Genomic DNA, 23,922 nt, shown 5'->3' on the forward strand with positions numbered 1-23,922 from the left:
AGCCGCCGCCGCCGCGCCCCCCCCCCCACTCCCTCCATCTTCAAAGGCGCATCCCCACGATGCTTCAACCCCGCCACCACAACGGCAAGGCGAAGAAGGGCCGACGGCCGCCAGTTTCCCCCTCCCCCCCCGCCACCGCTGCCCTCCCCCTCCCAAAGCATCCTCAGCACCGGCCAGCTGCCCTTTTGCGCACCCGGGGCCGCGACAGAAACGGCCTCCCTCTCTCTCGCGCTCTCTCTCTCTCTCGCCCCCCTTGAGCCGTCGGTGCCGCGGAATGTCAACAAGGTTCCGTCTGCCCACAAAAGCCCCTCTGTCGGCGACACCACCACCACCACCACCACCCCGCCTCCCGCCCTGTTCCGCTGGGCCGGAGAGAGCCTCTCACCTGGAACGCGAGCGGCGCCCCTGCCTCGTCAGCCTGCGAGAGGAAACCGGCTCGGAGAAAACTCTTTTTTTTTATTTTTTTTTTCTGGGGAGCCTCCGGGCGAAAGAAAGGAAGAGGAGGAGGAAGAAGAAGAAGAAGGAGAATGTTATTACCGCGGCCCCCTCCGGCTCAGCCCAGCACAGCTCAGCAGCAGACTCCGGCCCATGGCTTGCAAGCAGGCGGCGGTGGCGCCTCAGTCGTCGTCGCCGTCTCTATGGTAACTGCGGGACCGGACCGGACTAGGGTAAGCTTAGAAGGAGCCTGAAGGAGCGCGAGCTGACGGGCGGGGTAACTAACGGGGAGGGGAGGGCAGGAGGAGGAGGAGGAGGCAGGCAATCAGCGGCACTCGTTGAACGGCCGTTGTCTCTCTCTCTCTCTCTCTCTCTCTCTCTCTCCCCCTGCAGGGTTAACTGCTTCACTGCCGCCGCCGCCACCCCTTGTCGGCTCAGTCGCCTGCAGTCCCCCGCGGGACGCGACTGCTCTCGCTACCGTCGCAACTAGCCCCCTCCTTTTCCCTTGCCCTCCATCCTAGCGCTAGGCAGCCAAGCGATCCCTCGAGAGAATCCGCCCACCGTGTCGACACTGTGAAACGTTATTGGAGCGTTTATCAAAAGCCGGTTGCCGATTGGACGGGAGCTCTTTCCATCAGTCTGGCGGGCGGCCGTATCTTAGAGACGCCGCTGCCCTCATATTTGCTTATGAGGCGAATTTCGCGAGTGGGTTTTTTTTTTTTTTGAAAAGAATTCTGGGTATTGTAGTTTAGTGTGCGTTATCGGAAAGGGATTCCCAGAGGGTGGAATGCGGGGATAAGATATCTGCTCGTGGGATACGACAGATCAGAAGTAACGGTGACTTCCAACTAGGGACACAATCCTAAACTGGACAAACACACCGACGGCGGCATTTTACCTTGCTGTAAAGGAAATGTTGACTACTTTCTTCTTAAATTCACTCTTGTGCTGAAAGAAAACTGCTTTAAACTGAGTCTTTCATAAACAGCTCTGGGCACCTCCATTGCCTGTAAATTTATAATCTCTGGAAAAGATGGGCGGGCGGTAATCTGATTTAAAAGAAATTGCAGTGGTAATTTAAGCAATGCATAGTGGGTGGTAAGATTTACTATGCATCATCACTTACTTTTCTGGAGGACGAACTATGTGCACAATGCACAAACTATGTCCCAATACAGTTAATCTCAATTGCACAAATTATAAATTTACAGATGTGAAAGGAACTACTTAGACCGATGAATCCAAACTCTTTCCCCATGCAGGAATCTAAACTAAGGCATCCTTGAAAGACAGCTGTCCAACCTCAACTGTAACTGGTTATTAAGGGCTTCCTACAATTTATTAGATTAATGGATTTAGATGTTGAACTATATTAACTATTAGAAAAGAGGGGTATTTTTTAAAAAATTACAGTCAGAATCTCTCTTCCTTAAATTCATGAAATCCATCAATCCATGCCCTTCTCAAGGGAAGATACCAAAAAGATTTGTGTCTTCTTTTCTGAGTTGTCATTTCTGTAATTTGAAAAGAACTATGCTACACCACTCAACTCCACCCAGTCTTCTCTTCTCAAAGCCAAACATGCCTAACTCCTTCAAATTCTATTCACATAATTTAGTTTTAATCCACTGATCATCCTCATTAACCAGTTCTGAATCTGTTCCAATTTTTTGGGTTCCTGCTTTTAAGTATGTTATCCAGATTTTACTCCCATTAATTTAGAAAGTACATTTTTAATAATATGGCATAACATTGTTTGTTCATTGCTGCCACATCACATCATTGATTCACATTGTTTTAATTAAGATTTTTTTCCTACTACTACTTCACTACAAGCCAGTTTCCTCATTTTATACCAATGCATTTGATTTCTTTTTCCTACATGAAGAACTTTGCATTTGCCTATTATGCATCATTGTTCATTTCACCTTACTTCTCTAACTTATCAAGGTAACTTTGAATGTTATCTATAGTGTATGAGCTGTCTCACCCAATATTGTACCATCTGCACATTTTATAAGAAGTTGTTCCATTTCTTATCGCAGAATGACTTGAGGCATGCAACGATTGCAAAAAAAAGTACCAAAAACGAGAGGATTGTATGGAGAAAAAAGGAAAGTCAAAGAAACAGTTGATCTGCTGGATGAAGAAGATGGCAAGATAGTGATAGACAATAGGAAAAGTGCTTGTGAGTTGCTTAATTCCTGCTTTGCATTTCTCTTTGTGCAAAAAAGAAGTGTAGTCCAACATGTCAGAAGTTGCATTTTTGGACCATGGTGTTGGCAAAGATTCCTGAGATTATTAAGGATACTAAGTACTTCAGTGGATCATTGAAAAAAAATCAATTCAGAATTTTAACCCAAAATACAAATGACAAGGCTCAAATTACTGAATTTTAGACAATTATGCAAAGACCTAGCTTCTCTGAGAAGCTCATAATTATGGGAAAGGTAGAAGGAAAAAGAAGAGTTAGAACAGCAATAAAGGCACTGTTGGAAGATCTGTTGGAGACAGATGATCTTGGAGGTAATCTATATATATGGTTGCTCAAAATAATGCTAATTTGATGACACATAAACAAACAAAATAAAATAAAAAATTAGGTATCTAGTATCACTTTCCCCTACGTCCTGATTACTTTCACTTTCTTACCTAAAGATACCTCCATTCTGTACTTTCCTATCACTGGAACTGACTGATAACCATTTCCTTGAAGCAGAAACAGGTTTCACTACCCATTGAGCCTCCTCTCACCCTTAAAGTAGCCTCTGTGTGTGTTTACATGCTGCATTTTTATACTACTATTTTTGGCCTGAAGTCATCTTCAGTGTTGAACTCGGTTTTGGTTTGTATATGTTAACTGAATACATGGTAGCTCAAGCTATTCATTGGTTGATGCAAGCAGTCCCTTCCCGCTATAATCATACTCACTTTCTTGAGTAGCTGTATTCTTCTTAAAAGCAAGCTGATTCAGAAAAGGAACACTACAGGTTTAAAATGCAGAGAGGAGAATTTAATCACAATGGGCAGATTAGACATTATGAAACTGCCTGCTTTATGAAAATAGATCAGATTCTATTAAAAATCCTTTTGCTCAGTATCAAGTCAAACTGATTCTTTTATATCATTCTTCACCCTCTGAAAGAGAAAGTTCTCTTACACCTTTTAAACAAGCTCCTGTATTTCAATCACTGATGTCATTCCACCAAATATCTAAATAGCTGGCTTCCCGGGAGGTTACACGAGGTTGGCTCCAAAGGATTATTAACGCTTCTTTGAGCGAGGGTATCCTACCGGCCGCCTTGAAAGAAGCCGTGGTGAGGCCCCTCCTTAAGAAGCCCTCTCTGGATCCGGCTGTTTTGGCTAACTATCGTCCAGTCTCCAACCTTCGTTTTATTGCGAAGGTTGTTGAGAGTATGGTGGCACAGCAGCTTCCACAGTACCTGGATGAAGCTGTCTATCTAGATCCGCTCCAGTCTGGCTTCAGGCCTGGGCACAGCACAGAAACGGCATTGGTTGCGTTGGTGGATGATCTCTGGAGGGCTCAGGATAGGGGTTGTTCCTCTATCCTGGTCCTATTAGATCTCTCAGTGGCTTTTTGTTACCATTGACCATGTATCATGTTGCACTGGTTGGAGGGGTTGGGGATGGGGGTTTTGTGGTGGTTCTCCTCCTACCTCTCTGACTGGTCGCAATCTGTTTTGGCAGGGGGGCAGCGGTCGACCCCGAGGCGCCTTGTTTGTGGGGTGCCACAAGGGTCGGTCCTCTCGCCCCTTCTGTTCAACATTTATGTAAAGCCGCTGGGTGAGATCATCCGTGGCTTTGGGGTGGAGTTCTATCAGTACGCTGATGACACTCAGCTGTACATCTCCACCCCAGGCCACCCCAACGATGCCCTTGAAGTGATGTCCCAGTGCCTGGAGGCCGTGCGGGCCTGGATGGGGAGAAACAGGCTCTGACTCAACCCTTCCAAGACCGAGTGGCTGTGGCTTCCGGTGTCCCGATATAGCCAGCTGGTGCCATTGCTGGTTATTGGGGCCGAATCACTGGCCCCCACGGAGAGGGCTCGCAACTTGGGTGTCCTCCTGGATGCACGGCTGTCTTTAGAAGAGCATATGACGGCCGTGGTCAGCGGGGCTTTTTATCAGGTCCGTGTGATATGCCAGTTGCGTCCCTTTTTGGATCGGGACTCCCTACGCACGGTCACTCAGGCACTCGTCACTTCCCGCCTGGACTACTGCAATGCTCTCTACATGGGGCTCCCCTTGGGATGCATCCGGAGGCTCCAGTTCGTCCAGAATGCGGCCGCGCGGGGGATTATGGGAGCGACGGGGCGCTCCCATGTGACACCTCTCCTGCGCGAGCTGCACTGGCTTCCGGTGGTCTTCTAGGTGCGCTTCAAGGTGTTGGTGGCCACCTTTAAAGCGCTCCATGGCTTAGGGCCAGGGTATCTACGAGACCGCCTTCTGCCGCCAATAGCCTCCCACCAGCCAGTTCGCTCGCACAAAGAGGGCCTCCTCAGGGTGCCGTCAGCCAGACAATGTCGGCTGGCGACCCCCAGGGGGAGAGCCTTCTCTGTGGCGACACCTGCCTTCTGGAACGACCTATCCCCCAGAGATACGCACGATACCAGACCTCCGGACTTTTCGTAGGGCCTTGAAAACACATCTATTTCATCTGGCCGGTCTGGCTTGATCCCATCCTTTCAGTTTTAATTTGAAATTGGTTTTAACTAGGTCGTTTTAAATTGAGGGCCGAAATTATTTAATGTCTTTTAAACTGTTTTTTAAATTTTATATGTTATGTTTTATCTCGGCTGTTCACTGCCCTGAGTCCTGTTAGAGAAGGGCGGTATAAAAATCAAATCAAATCAAATCAAATCAAATCAAATAAATAAATAAATATTCCATTGGCAAATTGCCTTCCTGAAATAATAGTTGAAGCTCAAATTTGTTTATTTCCTGTATTATGAGCCAATGCGCTTAGATTTTTCATTAATAGTTTAACGTGTTCCATCATGGTATAGCTAAATACCCACAATTCTAGAGTGTACATGCATTTATTCAAGACCATTATCTCAGAGGCTTTGTGCTTTGAGTATGTGAAAGGGGAAAAAATTAAATCATGAGCAGAATTCTTCTACTATAGTAAGTAAAAAAACCAAGGAAACCTTTTATTGTATAGTTCAATATGTGCACCCTCTGTGACTAATGATACAAAATATGACAACTATTAAGCTAATATATTTAAGCATTAGGAATCTGGTAGGTTGCCAAAAAACAAACAAAAAACAGCACCTCATAATGTCCCTAGTTTTATCCATTTGAAGAACTGATATCCAACATTACATCTTATTTCTGAATATTCTGCGCTGTGAATAGTTGCAAATTTAAAATATGAATACATTTATTTTTACTGTATATCAGAATTTATCTATTAAGATCAAAAATACAGTTAAATTTTAAAAGATTGAATTATATGCTAGGTGATCTTATTTAATGTTAATACAAGGAACCAGACGAGGCTCATTATAATGTGTGCCTATGTGAAAACCAGGAGATGCTGTGATGGTATATTCATTTAGTATAGTGTGTATATTCATTTATTCATAAGAAGTAGTGGAATTCAGCTTTGTTGGGGGTAATATACTGACTTTGTAAACCACTTAGAGAGGGCTGTAAAACACTATGAAGCGGTATATAAGTCTAAGTGCTATTGCTATTACTATCAACTGAAAGGCACCAATGAATTTTCTTCATATCATTTGAAAGGCTATACAAGCGCAGGATCTATATAACAGTTCTGACTATTTTTCACTGGCAGAATTCTAATGCATTTTACCTAAAAGCATTGCTGAAAAACAGAAAGCCTTCAGGGAATTCTTTGTCATTGCTTCTTGCTTACTATCAAAACTATATCTTTGCTCTGGCTTTGGAAAACTGTTATTAAGAAAAATCACTTTGTTAGTAAAGCTAGACACCAGAACAAAGAATAAGGATTGAATGTCGAATCACAGACTGTCATTACTCTGAAAGAAAACACAGTTTTGAAGTAATATTCTATTTATTTTCAAGTCTAAACTGATAGCATATTGACTCCAAGACTATTGTATATCAATAAAACTTTAGCTCTTTTGTTCTGTTAAATGCATATTGCAACAATTGTGGAATTATATATATTTTTTGCTATAGTATTTTGTTGAAAGACCCAATCAAGGATAAAATAGCAATCAATAGTATGAAATTCAGTACACTAATAGAGATAATGTAGAATAGCGCAAAACAGCGATTCTATTAAGTTTATTTGTGTTGAACTTAAAATTTTAAGTTAATATATGTGGAAATATCAATTTACATCTGTCTTAATTTGCTTGTGAAATTTCTATTGGATTCTGTACACAGGTAGTCCTTGATTTACAACCACAATTGAGCCCAAAATCTTGTTAAGTGAGACATTTGTTAAGTGAGTTTTGCCCCATTTTACGACCTTTCTTGCCAGTTAAGTGAATCAGTGCAGTTGATAAGTTAGTAACCCAGTTGTTAAGTGAATCTGGTTCCCCCATTGACTTTGCTTGTGAGAAGGTCGCAAAAGATGATCACATGACCTTGGGACTAAGTAATGGTCATAAATATGAACCAGTTGTTTAGCTTCAATTGATATTTCCCTTGCTGAAAGTCCAATAGGTTAACTCTGAGCCATTGACAAATACTTTCTCCTGACTATATTCAGTGGATCTTTCTGAGAGAGACTTGAATTCTGCCCATGTAGAAACTCTGTTAGTCACATCATCTCCTCAAACATGGATGCAGTTATGGGCTGGGGCAATACTGCACCTCTGAAACAAAAATGAATGTGATAAAAAACCACATTTTCTCCAGAATAAAGCCCATGTTTTTATTAATTCGTCTTCATTTTTTAAAAATACATTTATCTAAGTTGCTGTTTAAATTGACCCAACAGTGACACTGTTGTGAATGTCAGATATCATCCCAAATAGGCTCAGATATTCATGGGCTTAGTGTCCTGAAATACTGCTACTCTGATTTTCAACCATCTTCCAAATGCTCCATCCTCCCTGGGATCTCTCAGGAGCATAACCTGATATTGCTGCTCTTCACTTTGACCTGTTTGCAAGCAAGCTTGCATGTAGTTGTTGCCCTTGCTTAAATGTACAGCATATGTAATTGAACACGTGCCTGCCTTCAAAAGTGCTTTATCTTCATTCATTTGCAAAAAAAAAGAAAGAGAGAGAGAGAGAGGAAGCAGGTATATTGAAAATAATGCTGCTACCTATAAATCTCTTATTTCATGAAGTAAATGACTGAAACCTAATTCCTTTGTGCATGCTTGTCCCAGAATAGTACATTCTCATACATCAAGGTTAGGAGGAGGATGCGCTAAATCTGTACTCATCTTCCAAAGTTCTTCTTTAAGTTGTCATCAGAAATTAGAGTGACATTTTTCAGGTAAAGTTTTCCCAGTGGTGGATTGCCTGTACACCTTCCCGTTTGTGGAGTGATCGGAAACATTTTTGTTTGGATGGCGAGACAAAAATACTTTTTTAAACGTGAGATTTTTTTAAAAAAACCCCCACAATATTAATAAGCTTCCTTTTTATGTATTAGATTTTTGCAAGTGCTTCCGAAAGTTCTGTTGAAGGATAGAGTATAATTTTTAAGAGAGAATTAAAAATGGTGTATTATGTATACCCAATGTACTTATTGTTAAACACAGAAAAGGCTTGTTAAAAACATTAACATCAGTTGGGAATTGTTCCTAAATTAACATTTTAAATAGACAAAACCCTTCATCAGTCTCACTTAGCAACAAAAATTGGGGGTTCAGTTGTAGTTGTAAATCGAGGACTATCTGTACAAGGTGCATCTTTCCCTTTAAAGGCTGATAAAAGGCAGGATTTCTGAAAGTAGATGTGGCACATATGGACTTTCCATTACACTTTAAGTGTAGAATGCTTTGCAGGATTTAAACCAAAGACATAAGGCTCCTACTTATAAGTATCTTAGGCACGATTAGAGATGTAGCAGCAGCTAGCAAACCTGATCCGCAGAAACCCTTTTCTCCATCAATCCTGACAAGGAACAGTAGTTATAATCTCCTCAGATTAAATTCAGAGAGACAGCACTTGCTAAGGGTGCCACCTTCTTCCCAGCAAAACCTCTGAGAATATGGCAAAGACTCCACAAGGTTAGTGGCTTTATTTATACTAATTGCTCCTGGTTCTTTCTAACAAAAAAAAAAGAGAGAGAGAGAAAGTAGAAAGAAACCTCTCTTTCTGCTGAGTTTATTCAGTAACTGTGCATAACAGTCTTTCCCAATGTGATATTCTCCAGTTATACTGGATTTCAAGTCTAATTATTCCCAACCAAGGGAAGATTAGATTGGGAAAGAATATGTGCAGAATGGCAGCCATAACAGAGAAAAAAACAATGCAACAAAAGTGATTAAAGTGGGGCACTGTGCTTGTGCTACTCTCCTATTTATATGTACAACTATGAACTGAAGTTCCAAATGATAAGCATATAATCCTTACAAACTGCATTTTTAAGATGCTGGACCAGTAATAAGCATTCATTTATTTTGCCAGGGTAGTTTTAAAAAATCACTAGGAATAGCATTCTACAGCAACTGAGAGGTTAAAATTGTTACCAAAATAATAATATAAATTTATGATGCCTTTGCAATATTTCTTTGAGCCTCCTGGACACAAAAGAGCTTCTAAAATGAGGCAGCAAAATCAATGGTCTACCTCTTAGCTTAAAGTTGTTTTTCTCCCTTTCTATTCAGATTGAAAAATTGACTCCAAATAATTTATCATACTTTAATATGAAATTGTAGTAGTCTTTAAAAAAATAGAGCAGTTTATCCCTCTCTTCAGTCTCATTATGACAACCTCAGCTAAGAGTTTTATGCATTTTAAGATTTTTTTAAAAATATGCTTTTATATTGTTATTTTTGAATTGTATTGCTGTATTATGTTTTTGCTGTATTATATAATTTTTAATTGTTTGTAAGCCACTCAGAATCATATGAGATGAGCAGCTGTATAAATTGGAAGACTAAATAAATAAGAACCAGAATTCCAGGTCCACTGAAGCAAAGGACTGACTTTAATAAGCTTTCACTGAAGCTATTCCCTTCATGTACACTCCAGCAGCCCTCCTGGGACAACTCATGATCATTCACATTTTCTCCAGAATAATTATTTATTCCATTTCATTTTTTCCCCTAAGATAAAAAACTATTCCTTAAAATATCTGTTTTCAGCAGAGTGCTCTCTAGGTATATTGAAAAAACAATTCCTGGAATATCCAACATATTTAGTTAATAGTCAGAGATGGATGACCAATGTTTTATTTAAAAAATGGATTTTTTTTTTAAGGAGAAAGAATCAAGGAATACTTTTGAAATCATTTTTCAACTGACAAGAAGGCAACTAGTAGTAGCACTTTTCTCACTTAAAATGATAATGTTATAATTAATTCTCAATTAATTTGCAGTGCATAAGTATTTCATTTTATGTAAATGTATAATTATCCTAGTTGATGCAGCTTGGTATATTTTCTTTAAAAAGTCCAGTTATTGAAAAGTAGTGTTCTTTTTTCTGCTATAACGTACATCTGCATTTACCTGACTCATTATCACTATATCTCATATTTTTGGCTTGAGGTCATATTTCACATTAATTAAAAACATATTCAAATTTCATAAGGAAGTGAGCAGCTTGTGTTCATATTGTAGAATAATTGGTAAGGTGGTTCATTTGCAGTCTTTAGGACTATTTTACCGTCACATTATCAAATTAGTGAAATGTTATTCCAATAAGAAAGACCGATCTTTTTGGAATATGGAATATGAAACAATTCCATAATTTTCCAAAGCTGCAAATGGTTACCACTTTTCCTTGTCAAAAAAATAGGTCTTCCTTAAAAAAAAAAGGGAGTAAGGGCAAAACTGGAGAAGCTAGTCAATAATTCTACACAGTACTTCTAAAGCAGTAGTTATAAATGAATTAATAACATTAACGCAATTAGATCCAGCAGAAGAAAGGATGAGAAACTTTTTCAGGAGCACTGGGAGTAATAAATTTCTGTAAACATTTACTAATGTGACTTACTTATTTATTTTATAAGACTTACATAGTCACCTATAATGTAACCACAACTCTGGGCAGCACATAAACCAGTGAAAACAACAAAAGCCACTAATCGGAATCAGAATCAATACAAACTTTATAAAACCCTATAAAAATTCCTGGCTTCTGGGACAAGAATCTCCCATATTGTGCGTCCATATATCACCTTGCTGGGTTACTATCCCCTTCGAGGCTTACTGGAAGGCAAGGAGTGTGAGTGTATCCTAGAAAGCCTCTGGAGCCTGGGGATGGACCTTCTGGTCCAGGGGTGGGTTATACTTACCTCCGTTATTGGTTCCCAATGGGATCATGCATGCGCGCTTCTGCGCATGTGCAGAAGCTTCATGATGACGTCTGGGCAGGTGGGCAGAGCCGCTGCTGTTACTACTGGTTTGTAAGAACCGGACAAAACTGGGAGCAACCCACTACTGTTCTGGTCCATTTTTTTCTCAACTAACAGATCAACACTGAGTTGATCCAATAAAGAAAAAAGATAGACCTTGCATTTACGGAAAAGTGCTAGAAAGAAAAAAAAAACTCTGGTAACTCTACACAAGGTTCTTTGAACGAGCTGCTTCTTTTGCAGAGAAGTCCACTCTTATCAGGTGAAGTCTAACCATTTGGAGAAATTCAATTTTTTTCTAAGAAAGCCCAGGCTACCTATTTTCAGATCAAACTGCTGGCTTAAAGTCTGCACTCTGCAAGAAATATTATGCCAGGGGCATTTTATAGGTGTTCATGTACTCACCTTCAGTTGCATCTGTCAAGAATGTTATCACTCATTTTCTATTCTCCATTGTTCTTCTATTGTCCCTGTTCAGGCTTTTCACTAGCATCACTCTTTGACATTACTCAATAGGCAGATCCTCTTTATTTCTATCCACTGAACTCCAGGACACAACATTGCCTGTTTGGTCAGATAGCCTCAATCAACCATCCTGTTGGAGATTTTCTAATGGGGATACTGGGAAAGCTCTATCCTCTCCTTGCTGCCACTGACCGAACAAACCTATTGGTTAGCTTTGCAATATCTTTTTGCAAAATGCAGTTCCAATCTGTAAATTTATTTTTTGAATGCTATTATTCATATTTCATTGGCTCACTAATCAGCTTACAACCTTTTTGCATGGAAGCACTGCATGTAATACACTCCTCACATCTAGGTATTAAGGAAGAGTTTATGACCAAATTACATACAGGACTCTTACTATTATTTAGTCCACCCATACCCATCCTCATGTTAAGTTGTCTTAAAAATAATCAGCATACAGTACTGTATCTCCAGGTGCATGTGCATTTGTGTGTGAGTGCATGAATATGTATATGTATGGGTTTATGTGAGTGTATGAATATGTATGTATATATGTATGACTGCATGTATATAAACAATGCCTCAAGTTGAGCTAATCTCCTAATAGCTACATGGACACACCCATAAAATTTTTCTTGGCAGATGCACAAAAGCAATAACTATCACTGAATATTTGTGATCACGGGGATTTAAAGAAATAAAATTGCTGTACAAACATAATTGAGCATTGTATGGTGATTCATTACTATCTGAGCTTTGTGCAACTTTATCTTTCTATATTCAGCTACAGTACATTTAATGTACAGGATATCTGGGTTTTTTTAAAAAAGCAATCACTTTCTGTCTGTCTTGGAATAGTAGGGGTTGCTGTCCTGAGCTTTTTCTTCACCCCCTCCCCATCTCCCAGCAGCTCTCTTAACATAGCAAATAACAGAAAGTCAGAAGTTATGCAATACTAACCCTAGTACCTCCCCAGGCATCAAGAACAGCTGTAAAGTTGGATTGCGCTTTTAATTTTATTTATTTTATTTTACTTCAAATTTATATACCGCCCTTCTCCCTAGGGACTCAGGGCAGTGTACAGCCAAATAAAAACACATAATAAATACATTAAGAACAGATTAAAAGGAAATATCTCAATTTGGCCCAAAATTTAAAAAGACAAACAAATTTAAAATCATTTAAAGGATTTGTTAGGCCAGCCCCGCTTGTTGGAAAAGGTAAGTTTTAAGGACACGGCGGAAGGTATGGAGGTCTTGGATTCTCCTTATCTCTGGGAGCAGCTGATTCCAGAGGGTGGGAGCCCCCACAGAGAAGGCCCTCCCCCTGGGGGTCACCAGTCTGCATTGCTTGGCTGATGGCACCCCGAGGAGGCCCTCTCTGTGGGAGCGCACGGGTCGATGGGAGGTCGTCGGTGGCAGAAGGCGGTCTCGAAGATAACTAGGTCCTATGCCATGGAGCGCTTTAAAGGTGGTAACCAACACCTTGAAGCGCACCCGGAAGACCACCGGGAGCCAGTGCAGCTCGCGCAGGAGCGGTGTTATGCGGGAGCGCCATGCAGCTCCCATAATTACCCGCGCGGCCGCATTCTGGACCAGTTGGAGCCTCCGGGTGCTCCTCAAGGGGAGCCCCATGTAGAGAGCGTTGCAGTAGTCCAGGCGAGAGGTGATGAGGATGATTAATCATTAAGCATGATTTTATGCAATATGTATTTTGTTCTAATTATATTGCCTCTTAAATGTGGAAAAGATTAGTCAGGTTGAGCTAATCTGACCTAGTATAAACACCAAATGAAAATTTCAATTTAGTTACATCACTAAATTACCCTTTAAATATAGTGTACACCACCAATGTACATCAGGATTCCAAGTCTTCTAAATTTAGTCATTGGTCAATCTATTTGGAATCAATGGAACAGATTAAGTAACTAAATACTAATGTGGGAGTATGCTTTCATTAAATTGAGTGAGGGTTACCTCCAAATAATGAACAGCCTGATTCATATATTTTACATAAAAGTACATGGAGAAAAGGCAATAATCTGTCTTTTTTTTCTGTTTCATAGGCTTCTGGGATATGACTTTGATACTCTGAACACACTTTGATAACCTGATTACAAGGTTTTCCTGAACAAAGCTTCTTCTCTTAATTCTGTAGTGACCATGGCCGTTCTTAAAGTAAAATTCACCAAAACCAAGCGAGACAAACTGGCTCAAATCCTATGGATTCTCAACTGGTTTTCTGTGATATCTGGTGCAGTTGTGTTCAGCCTTGGACTCTTCCTAAAGATTGAAATAAGGAAACGCAAGGAAGTGATAGCGAAATGGGATATTAACTCTGTTCCAAATACTTTAATTTCTGTTGGAGCCATAGTTTGCCTGATCAACTTTTTTGGAGGTAAAATATGTTATGACTGCACGGATGCCAATAAATTTAACCGCTGGAAGCTGATCATGCTCCCTTATATTGTATGCACTCTCTGTTTTACCTTCTGCATCTTTGTGGGTGCTATTATGTGCTATACTATGAGAAATGAATTAGAAGAATCTCTATATCTGGGATTAGGAAATGCTATTAAATTCTACAAAGATACAGACATTCCTGGAAGATGCTTTTTGAAGAGGACTATAGACACTTTGCAGATCAGATTCCAGTGCTGTGGAAACAATGGTTTTAGGGATTGGTTTGAAATTCAGTGGTTGTCACCTCGTTATCTGGATATGACTTCAGACGATGTTCTAGAGTAAGTATTAATGTCCTCTCGTGAAATGAGCTTGAACCTATGTTTCAGCATGATCAATGAGACCAACTAGATCAATGGTCCACAACCTTTGTGGCTTGGCGGCCCGGCTGGATTGGGAAGGGGAATCAGGTTGCGTGAGTGGTGGGCTAACACACAAGCAGTTCCACTCGTGCAAGTGATGAGTCACTGTGAATGCACATGCACGCCAGCCTGCCACTCGTGAGTGGAGCTCCCCACACGTATGTTCATCAGCCCACCGCTCACACGGCCTGGTTCCAAATAGGCCACAGACCGGTAGTGGATCACAGCCTGGGGTTGAACTAGATGATGGGGAGCCTGAAAGTATGTGTTTTGCTTGAGGAAAGTTATGGAGAGAAAATATAGTATAGTACTGACAAATAACTAAAGGATGTCATCTCAAATGTGGAGCAGATTTCTCATTTGTTCAAGAGGGCAAGACTAGGTTAGTGGGTGAAAATGGCAACAAATCAATTTGGCTTTAACATTAGAAGGAACATGTGAGAGGCCATATTTCTGAAACATGGCAAACTGTTCAATAACAGACTTCAGTCCTTTCCATATCTCTGTTCCAAGGGTGGGTTCTACTTACCTTTACTACCGGTTCGCAGTGGGGCCGCGCGTGTGTGCTTCACTCGTGCATGTGTGCACTCTTCTGCGCATGCGCAGAAGTGTTTTGATGACGGGGTTGGTGAACGGAGCCTCCAGCCGGTTTTACTACCGGTTCTATAGAACCGGTGCGAACCGGGGGCAACCCACCATTGCTCTGTTGTGACCTAGGCTCACTTAGTCATTACAGGACACAATTATTCTCAAACAAAACTATTTTATTATAACAGCTGAGAATTACTTCATTCCCAGCTTAGTCCAAATTAATTCCAAAACAAGTCCTTCAGAAAAAGGGGCTTATCACAAACCTTTATCTTCTTTGGCACCCTGCCAAAGGCCTTTCTTGGCAAAGCCCCACGAAGTTCAGAAACAGAGACACCAACTGGAAAACAGATTTAGCAACGTTGCTTTCCTACAAAGAGCCCAAGAGCCTTTGCTGCTCTTTTAAGCCTTATGGGAGGGGCCAATCATATCCTGGCCTTACTCCTGAGTCGTCCTTTTTGCTTTAGCTGCTCTTGCCTTCTGGCAGCTCTGTGCATGTGTGCACTAGGAGCAGGCTCCTCCTGTTCCTCTGCCTCTCTGCTGTCTGACTCTGAAGGCTCCAGAGTCCGCATATCACTCCCAGATGGCCCTGGCCCCATCTCTGCCTCCAACGCAGAGCCCTCATATGGGCCTTCCTGAGACTCCAGGACTGGCCCATGGTTCTCCCCAGCCTCCTCACTGTCCGACTCCACTGCTAGCTCCATGGGCTGCTGGCTGACCACAACAAGCTCTACCTGAAGTATTGAGTCATCTGAAGATATAGCCTACATTGAAAATTCAAAATTGAGGAAAATATTGGATTGCATTATGGATGCAGAACACTCTCAGGTAAAGGGCCGCTCTTGATTTTTGTACAGCAAGCTAGATAACAGTACTCCAAAGACAGATAGAACCAGAATTTATTGGACATGGCCAGGACAATACTAAATTTAATTTAAAGTCAACATATTTTGTATGATTACTTACCATGTATTTAATAGGTTACCCTTTCTATCATATTAAAAATGACAATTCAGTAATTTAGGAAGGGCCCTGCGGATTACCTTCACATCTTTTGGCAGCCATATACATTTGGGTAACCTAATTCTGAGCACAGAATTCTCTTCACTAAATTAGATGATCTCTAGAATGTCTTCCAAATCAGAATAAAAATGAAATGATAAAAGCTGTCTTTTCAAATACCACTAAGGTAAAGGTAAAGGGTTCCCCTTGCACATATGTACTAGTTGTTCCCGACTCTAGGAGGCAGTGCTCATCTCCGTTTCAAAGCCAAAGAGCCAGTGCTGTCCGAAGATGTCTCCGTGGTCATCTGGCCAGCATAACTCAACGCCAAAGGCGCACGGAACGCTGCTACCTTCCCACCAGGGTGGTCCCTATTTTTCTACTTGCATTTTTTATGTGCTTTCGAACTGCTGGTTTGGCAGAAGCTAGGACAAGTAACGGGAGCTTACCCTGTTATGTGGCACTAGGGATTCGAACCACTGAACTGCCAATCTTTCGATTGACAAGCTCAGCGTCTTAGCCACTGAGCCACCACATTCTTAAATATCACTACATTTAATAATTTAGCAATTAATTTTAGCATGAAAGTATTTTTTTTTCCTTTAAAGTTCTATAACAAAATAAAATTTGTAACTGTAAGCATCCTATTCTGGAAATAGTTGACAATTAGCTGTCTTGGGGGATTCCAATGAGAGAGGTCAAGTTTTTGGTGAGATTTTTAAAAAGATTTTTTTAAAAAAAAAGTACATTCAACTTAGTTTAGGAATTGCACTGAAGTTTTAATCTACTGTGGTTTTTGAGTGTTTCCCTATTGAAAATGGCAGGAAACCAGTTTTCTGCAATTGTACTCCTATATACATGCAGTTTTGTGATACCAAGACTCTAATTAGGAACATATGCCTAAAGGGAAGAGTGTGCCTTTGTCCTAAACGGAACATAGGTATCACCTGAGAGCAGTCCCTTGTGATCTGCTAGGAGTTAGACTTGTGGGCAATCCACCTGATTTCAGATCTATCTCTCTTATCAATCACTTCTTTCTTCCTGAATGTTGCTTGCATTTCGTTCCTTTGCCACATCAGGAGAAAATCATTTCCCTCTTTACTAAATTATAACCATCTGGTATATACTTGAGTTGAAATCCACCATCAAAAGATGACATCTCTACAAAATAGAGCATGCCTTTGTGCAGGGAAGCTTGATTTGGATTACTTAGTGAACTCATACAAAATCTAAGTGGTTAATTCAGAGAACATTAGAGAGCAACTAGAACTTTTCTTTCCAATAAAATGCAGTGAACCAATAACTTTTAATCCTCGTTTGAATTATTAGCCTTTCTTACACAATTCTTTTCCCCACCCCCATCTTATTCCAGCCGCCTAACAAGTAATATTGATGGGAAATTCTTGGTGGATGGAGTTCCCTTCAGTTGTTGCAATCCTAACTCGCCCCGGCCCTGTATCCAGTACCAACTCACAAACAACACTGCTCACTACCGTTATGATTTTATGACAGAAGAACTTAATATCTGGATGAAAGGATGCAGGGAAGCCCTTCTGGATTATTACACGGACATCATGAGATCCATTGGCATCACCACGTTTGTTGTTTGGGTGTTTGAGGTAAAACCACATTTACTGAAGTGTTCCTTTCATAAAGGTACAAAAGATGGAACAGCTTACTATGGATTGAATGATTGGTGAAGAAGAGATATACTACTAAAAAATATACTACTGAATGCATGCAATCTTCTCAAAGAGTAATTTGCAATTAAAAGAAAAAGAAAAAGCAGGAACTCTTCCACCCTCCCCCATCCTACTAAAGATATTGTTTGAATCCTGTTTTCCATACAAATATGTATGTTTATGATAAAGAGACTCTGGTCAAGCTCTAAATTAAATTCTTTGAAAAGCAAACAGACATCTGGGAAGAAAGCTTACATATCAGGTCTGTTCCAGGCATAAGAAATGGTATGAAAGTTTTTGATTATGTGCTATGAAATCCAAATAACAAAGTTCTTATTCATTGGAACCTACTGATCTGAGCACGTGAAATTTTTTTTTGATGAAAATATTTATACTGTGTTTCCCTGAAAATAAGACCCGGTTATATTGGTTTGAACCCCAAAACAAGCGCTTGGCCTTATTTTCGGGGAGGTCTTATTATTTTGGGGCACATGAAGCAAGATGGGGCTCCTCTTGCCGTCTTACCTGATTTCCAGCTCTGCATTTAAATATTTTCAGGGAGGGCTTATTTTCAGGGGGAGGTTTATTTTAGCGCATGTGCTCAAAAACCTGATTGGGCTTATTATCAGGGGATGTCTTATTTTTTGGGGAAACAGGGTAGTAGCTTCTCAAGAATATTTGGAACTCTTCTCTGAACTGTTAATCTAAAAAAAAATAGAAAACAGAATAAAATAGAATTAGGAGCGTTACCTTTCTGCCTTTTTATAGTTTCCATCATCAATTATTTCATACAGTAGAGGGAAAATTAAGCAGATTAATGGGCATTTTAAGAAATTACATTTTAACAGCAAGAGCAACTATAGTCCATTATCTTCTTTAATGGTAGGCTGTGATTAATAAAGCTTTTTAGGCCTGATACTACCAAGTGATTCCAATAGAAGAGTATATGTATCTCTTTAAACTGTGATTAACCCACTGTGGGTTAAACTGTGAAGCCTTGGTTCTCTTAAAAGCTTGACATAGATTCCCTTTTCACCCGTTTCTCACAGCAGAGAATTAAGGTGAGGTAATCTTGAGTTTTTTTCTCACTCACTCCTCCCTTCTAGGGCTAAGGCTAATGTTTATGTAAAGACTTTCTTCTTCAAAGTTATCCTCATACACTCTACAAGCTCAGTCCTGACAAGCACCACTGCTAATGAGATTTAAAGGGTGCGCCATGAATGTCTTAAATGGTCTCTAGTGCATATATTCCAGTAGTGGGTTCCACTTACCTTCGCTACTGGTTTGGAATTGCGAGTGCGTGCAGCGCTTCTGCGCATGCACAGAGCGTCTGTGATGACATCCAGGTAGGCGGGTGGAGCCTCCCACTATCGCCACTACCGGTTTGCCCGAACCAGGGCGAACCGGTAGAAACCCACCACTGATATATTCAGTAAATATTCTTTAGCGACACTGGGAGGCTGTAGCCAGTTTACAGCATTTCTCAGAGATTAAACAACAACCATCCATCAGTGAAATGGTTTTGTGTAAAGGAAGAGCAAGAGAGTGCCAAGCAGAATGAATCAGGAGGAAAGAATGGTATGTTACACCTTTCAATACCATTCAGGTTGGTGAAAAATGGATTCAGAAGGAAAGGGTTAACCTGAATCCTTCTAGTTAGCAAACAGGACTTAAGACTCTTCATGTTTTCATGTGGAGAAAAACCTCCCCTTCAATCTTTAGGTTTGCCTTCTTGAAACAGCAAGGCTTTTTTCATCTTAGCTTCATGCAATTTTTAAAAGTCAAACCTTTAAAAATCAAAAGTGCCCCACTTTTAAGTGCCAGCTAAAGCTTTTCACATCAAATAAATTAACTGGACGGAAATCAAAGAAGGGAAAAATTTAAAAATTCAAGCCTATGGTGGTCACCACCACCAAACTCTTAAATCTTGTGTTGTGGTGCACTATAATTAGTGGAATCGCAACTTTCTAATTTTCCGTTCATTTGAATTACTTTTTTTTCAGCTACTGGTTCTCATTGGAGTTCGTTATCTTCAGACATCAATGAGGAACCTTCTTCTACAGGTGGATCCACTCTGTGATTCTGATGGCTGGTTATTTGAAAACAGTTTTGTGGAAACTGCCATGTGGAACATCAACAAAATTAAACATCTTGGCAAAGTATCGAGTGTTTTGGATAAATCTAATATGGATGTTTGTACTACAAACCACAATTCAGAAAATACTACCCCCAAATATATCCCTGCAGCTTAATTGAATATAATACTAAAGACCTGGCAACTGCATCACAATGTATAAGAACATGGCTGCCAACCTATCAAAGCAGAAAGAGGTAGTCAGTTTGTGTGATGTGCTATGCCCTGGCTGTGCCATACAATATATTAGTTTGCTTGCTTGCTTGCTTTTGTCCCTCCGCACCTTAGCAACTCATTTTGGCACTCAATCCTTAAAGAGATGGTATTGGACCAATAACAGAACAAGAGGAGCCCAAAGCAGCGTTTGGCACTCTAGGAATAATTTTAACAGGGAGGGGAATGGTGATTGTTGAGAGGTTTGCCACTTTTGAAAGACCATTATTAAAACCAAAAACAGTTTTGAGCAGTGTTTGAAATAACATCTATTAACATGGTGACTCTTCTTATGTAAATTTTAAGTATCAGTGAATATCTGGGATCTCAAGTATAAAGAATAACATCAGATGAATTACTGCTGGTTATTTTATATCACTTGCACCACTTTGAGCATCTAATCCAGAGGTGGGAAGAAGGAAATCTGTAACTCATTGCCAATTTCTCCTTAGCCATCTGTTGCCTACAAGTTGTGGGAAATTTGTAAATATGGCTGATTCATTTGAGCATTTTGTTTAAGAATATATTCAGAATCAAATAACTATACTTAGTAAGAAATTTACCTGAGTATACCTTGTAAAATTAAAGTATTTATCCTTAAAATGTTAGTTATGTTCACTGCCTTGAGTTATATATGGGATAAAAGTCAGGATAAAAATATTAAAATAAAAACAAACCCTGGTGGTAATTAAAAAGGCATGTAACCCTATTCTTAGCTTTCCACTAAAGGGGTCATCAGGCCAAGATATTTATTTTTTAGAGAACAGAAAGACAAATCTGTTTCAACAAAAACATTCAAGTTGCAATTCTTGTTCCAATTATTAATCAAGTCACTGATGACATTAGCAAGACAAGTATTAAAGATGCAGCAGCATCTGCTTTGGTAACAGAAATAATTTAATGAAGATTTCTAGTATTATTTTCTCTATATGTGGGATGCAATTATAAGAATACTACTTTTTAAATCTTGCTACGCATGGAAATTATGCATTACATTCAAGGGCCATGTTATTGAAAAATGAAAAAAAAAAAAAAAGTAAATGTGAGTTAAAATCCCTGAACCAAGAGGATCACTTGGCCAATGAAAACCTAGCTTTCAGCACATGCAAAATCCAGCATTTGATTTACATGTGTTGATTTGCCTCACTTAGTGTTTTTCCAATATTTCACAGCCCCATGTGTGAACTGCACTGAAAATACTGTCATTTGAACTACGTCTCTGCTGTGTGTCAGGCCCTTGGAAATAAACCGGAATGAGCATGAGAAATGAGTATTAATTTACTGGAGAAATTTCTAAAATCAGGGCTGCTTTTTGTAACACAGGATTCTTATAGTTATAGTTAATGGGTCATGGCAAGCTCTGAGGCAGAGAAGATATGTCAAAACTGAAGCCTTGATGTGGTCTCTGCCTTTTCTTTCTTTAAAGAGCAGTTTCTCTTCCATCCTGCAAGTTCCTACAGAACAGGCATACTTCATGTCCCATCCAAAATTTGTATGCCAGAGTCCATATTGAGTTAGGTGGCCTTATAGAGATATTCCTTTTTCTTTTTCTATTCCTTAAGTTCCTATGAACTAATGTAATGTTTTTATTGCTTAGATTAACATTAGCCATAAAGTCGACAGTAGGTATCTTTTTATATGGCAGTGAGAAAAAATGGAGTTTGCATTTCAGGCTCAAACAGGAAAAAAAAGCTCTCCTTTTATTTTTATTTTTTATTGTATTTTTAAAAGAAGAAAGTAGGTAATGTTTAAATTTACATTACAATATAACATTTGGTACATATATTAAGGATTCCTTTTAGCATGGATTTTGTTTTATGAATTATTTTATGAATAACCTTACTATTTTACAAATATAATTATTTGAAGTATTGTTATGTTTGTTGTATACAGTATAAAAATGTTATTAGACTATGTGGGTAGATATGAAGTTATGATGGTACCTTCTGAATAATGTATTCGTTATTTCTGTTCAATTATAATGTATAATATAGATTTTTAACCCCTCTTAAGAACTAATTTAGTCTGAAATTTGTTGGGCAATACAAATAAAGACTACTTGCAATAAGATTTTTTTTCCCGATTTTTTTTGATTCCTGTTTTCCAGCAGTGCAGTTCCTTCCCATTTTGGGATAGGCCAAGAGCAAAGCATTTAATTTTTGATATACATTAAAGCTAACTGGAACCTCTCAGAATTAACGAAGTAACCTGCACTAACACATTCTCATTCTGAAAGGATTCACAATAAATATTAACTTCCTTTCCAGCATACCTTGCTGTTATACTTTGTGTAGTGCTTCACCCTCAGGTTGTTATAATGCTGCACCCAAAGATAAGTCACGGGCAAAGCCAGTTACAGATTACACTTATTTTGAGACCTGCTATACTAAAAGAGGAAACAGAAGCAACTAATGTGGTAAGAGGAGATTAAATCCCTTTGTTCTTATATCCAGATGCACTGAAACTATGTGTTTAGAACTGCTGCTGCAAAAGAATGAAAATACTGTTGACTGTTTTTAATTTGGATAAGTGGAAAAGGTCAGCTTACTGATGATCCAGACAATTCTGCTTTTGATCATTCAGCATTCATATCTGGGAAGTTGTATGCATGCATTGTTTTTTCTAACCAAATTCAAGCCCACAAGTTTCAGTAAGCAGATGTGGGCTAGTCGTTTTTTCTTAAACTAAGATTCTTCATATTCTCTGTATGATGTTTTACAAGTGAGGTGTTGACAATTTAGTCTCAAAGAGCTTGAAACTCAGAGCAGGTGCCAATTAAATCCCAAAAAGACATGATTAGTTTCCTGGCTTCGAGCAATCTCTTCTATGATGCAATGTTGTCGCCACAACAAGTGGAGCTTCCGATATCGTTCATGAGACAGGTGCAGAGGATTGCCTCTTCTTCAAAGAGAAATAAAAATACAATTATTGGGATTTAAAAAATAATATTTAGCAGCATTTTATTTGATCTGCTCAGATACATCTCCCAGCATGAAAGGATTATACATTTGGAAGGGGCCATTCAGGCCAATTAATTCAACCAGTTAAAAATCTCCAACAAATACTGTTATCAGTCCCCTTTGGCCCAGGCGGGGGAACCCACCAACTTGCTGGGTAATTGGTTCCACTGCTGAAGGATTCTTACTACTGGGTAGTTTTAGTTAATTCACAGAGAAATATTTAGAAGCAATAGCATCAGGCACAAATCTAACCTCAAATTTTCACTAGCAAACAAGTCTCTACTGCTCAGAAAATTAAGTGACATCTTACTGGCACTTTTATGACACAGTAGGACTTAATCTAAATAAAAGTATGAGGAAAAACTAGCATCCACTGAAGATACAGCTTCTTACAAAATAAAAAGAAAACAGTAACTTACATCAGATTTGGATCGGTTTCTCCATATTCATCTAGATAAGGGGCAGGACAGAAAGAACCTCTATTTTTGCCACCAATCAGCAGAACCCTGCAGTCTCTGATTCTTAAGGAGAAAATAGGATTTAAAAAAAAAAACAATCTGAAATCTACTAACAGAAATTTGCTGGCAAGCTTAGTACAAAATGTGAAGAATGTGCAAACAAGGAAGATCATATCTAGAAGTCTGCGGAGAAAGTTTCCAACTTATTTTTCTCTGCTAGCTAGCATTCCTACCCATTCCACTATTCTCAAGGATCACAGTTTTGTTAAGTGGGAAGAGTTACGACATGGGCAATCTCTCCCCCCACCATATAAATACTTATATCTTCTCTAAATACTGTAAGGCAGTGTTTCTCAACCGTAGCAACTTTAAAATGTCTAGACTTCAATTCCCAGAATTCCCCAGCCAGCTTGGGAATATCTTAAAGTTGGTAAGGTTGAGAAACATTGCTCTAAGATTCCTTTTTACTGAAGACACTATCCAATTTCTGGAATCATTCCAGTCTTTGTTAACTGTACTATAATTCATCCAAACTGGCCGCTTATCCCTCCATGAATAAAAGAAGGTAGAACAATTATTTTTACCCACTTCTTTCCTTGAGCTGGCATCTAAATCAGGGGTGAAATGTAAAATTTGTTACTACCGGTTCTGTGGGCGTGGCT

General features: G+C 39.6%; 3 protein-coding genes across 8 annotated transcripts in view; 1 reads left to right on the forward strand and 2 right to left on the reverse strand.

Annotated features, from left to right (window-relative positions):
* Positions 1 to 1,005, reverse strand: part of TTBK2 (tau tubulin kinase 2) — a 63,210-nt gene extending 62,205 nt beyond the window's left edge. For 2 of the 4 annotated variants that reach the window (XM_034417747.2, XM_034417744.2), the window contains exon 1: positions 538 to 1,005. The gene's annotated coding sequence lies outside the window, so the exon portion shown is untranslated. Of the gene's footprint in view, positions 1 to 385 lie in introns of all 4 variants that reach the window. The other 2 variants (XM_087882255.1, XM_034417745.3) reach the window with 2 other exon arrangements.
* Positions 264 to 21,910, forward strand: LOC117665627 (photoreceptor outer segment membrane glycoprotein 2-like). 3 transcript variants are annotated; one of them, XM_034417749.3, is made up of 5 exons: positions 264 to 668; positions 2,481 to 2,623; positions 13,465 to 14,142; positions 17,186 to 17,432; positions 19,499 to 21,910. In XM_034417749.3, the coding sequence occupies exons 3-5, from the start codon at positions 13,562 to 13,564 to the stop codon at positions 19,745 to 19,747; spliced, it is 1,077 nt and encodes a 358-aa protein (XP_034273640.1). In that variant the 5' UTR covers positions 264 to 668; positions 2,481 to 2,623; positions 13,465 to 13,561; the 3' UTR covers positions 19,748 to 21,910. The 3 variants fall into 3 exon arrangements, with proteins under 3 accessions (XP_034273640.1, XP_034273639.1, XP_087738405.1); XM_034417748.3 differs by lacking the exon at positions 264 to 668 and adding an exon at positions 989 to 1,140; XM_087882279.1 differs by lacking the exons at positions 264 to 668; positions 2,481 to 2,623 and adding an exon at positions 8,575 to 8,640.
* A 433-nt stretch (positions 21,911 to 22,343) lies between these two features.
* UBR1 (ubiquitin protein ligase E3 component n-recognin 1) overlaps positions 22,344 to 23,922 on the reverse strand; it is a 73,065-nt gene continuing 71,486 nt past the window's right edge. The window contains exons 46-47 of the mRNA XM_034417743.3: positions 23,222 to 23,323; positions 22,344 to 22,743 (exon numbers count right to left, since the gene is read on the reverse strand). Coding sequence (XP_034273634.2) covers positions 22,602 to 22,743; positions 23,222 to 23,323 — 244 coding nt within the window. The 3' untranslated portion in view covers positions 22,344 to 22,601. The remainder of the gene's footprint in view (positions 22,744 to 23,221; positions 23,324 to 23,922) is intronic.

The sequence above is a fragment of the Pantherophis guttatus genome, chromosome 1 (assembly GCF_059756535.1).
Source record: "Pantherophis guttatus breed Tessera chromosome 1, ASM5975653v1, whole genome shotgun sequence".
NCBI lineage: Eukaryota > Metazoa > Chordata > Lepidosauria > Squamata > Colubridae > Pantherophis > Pantherophis guttatus.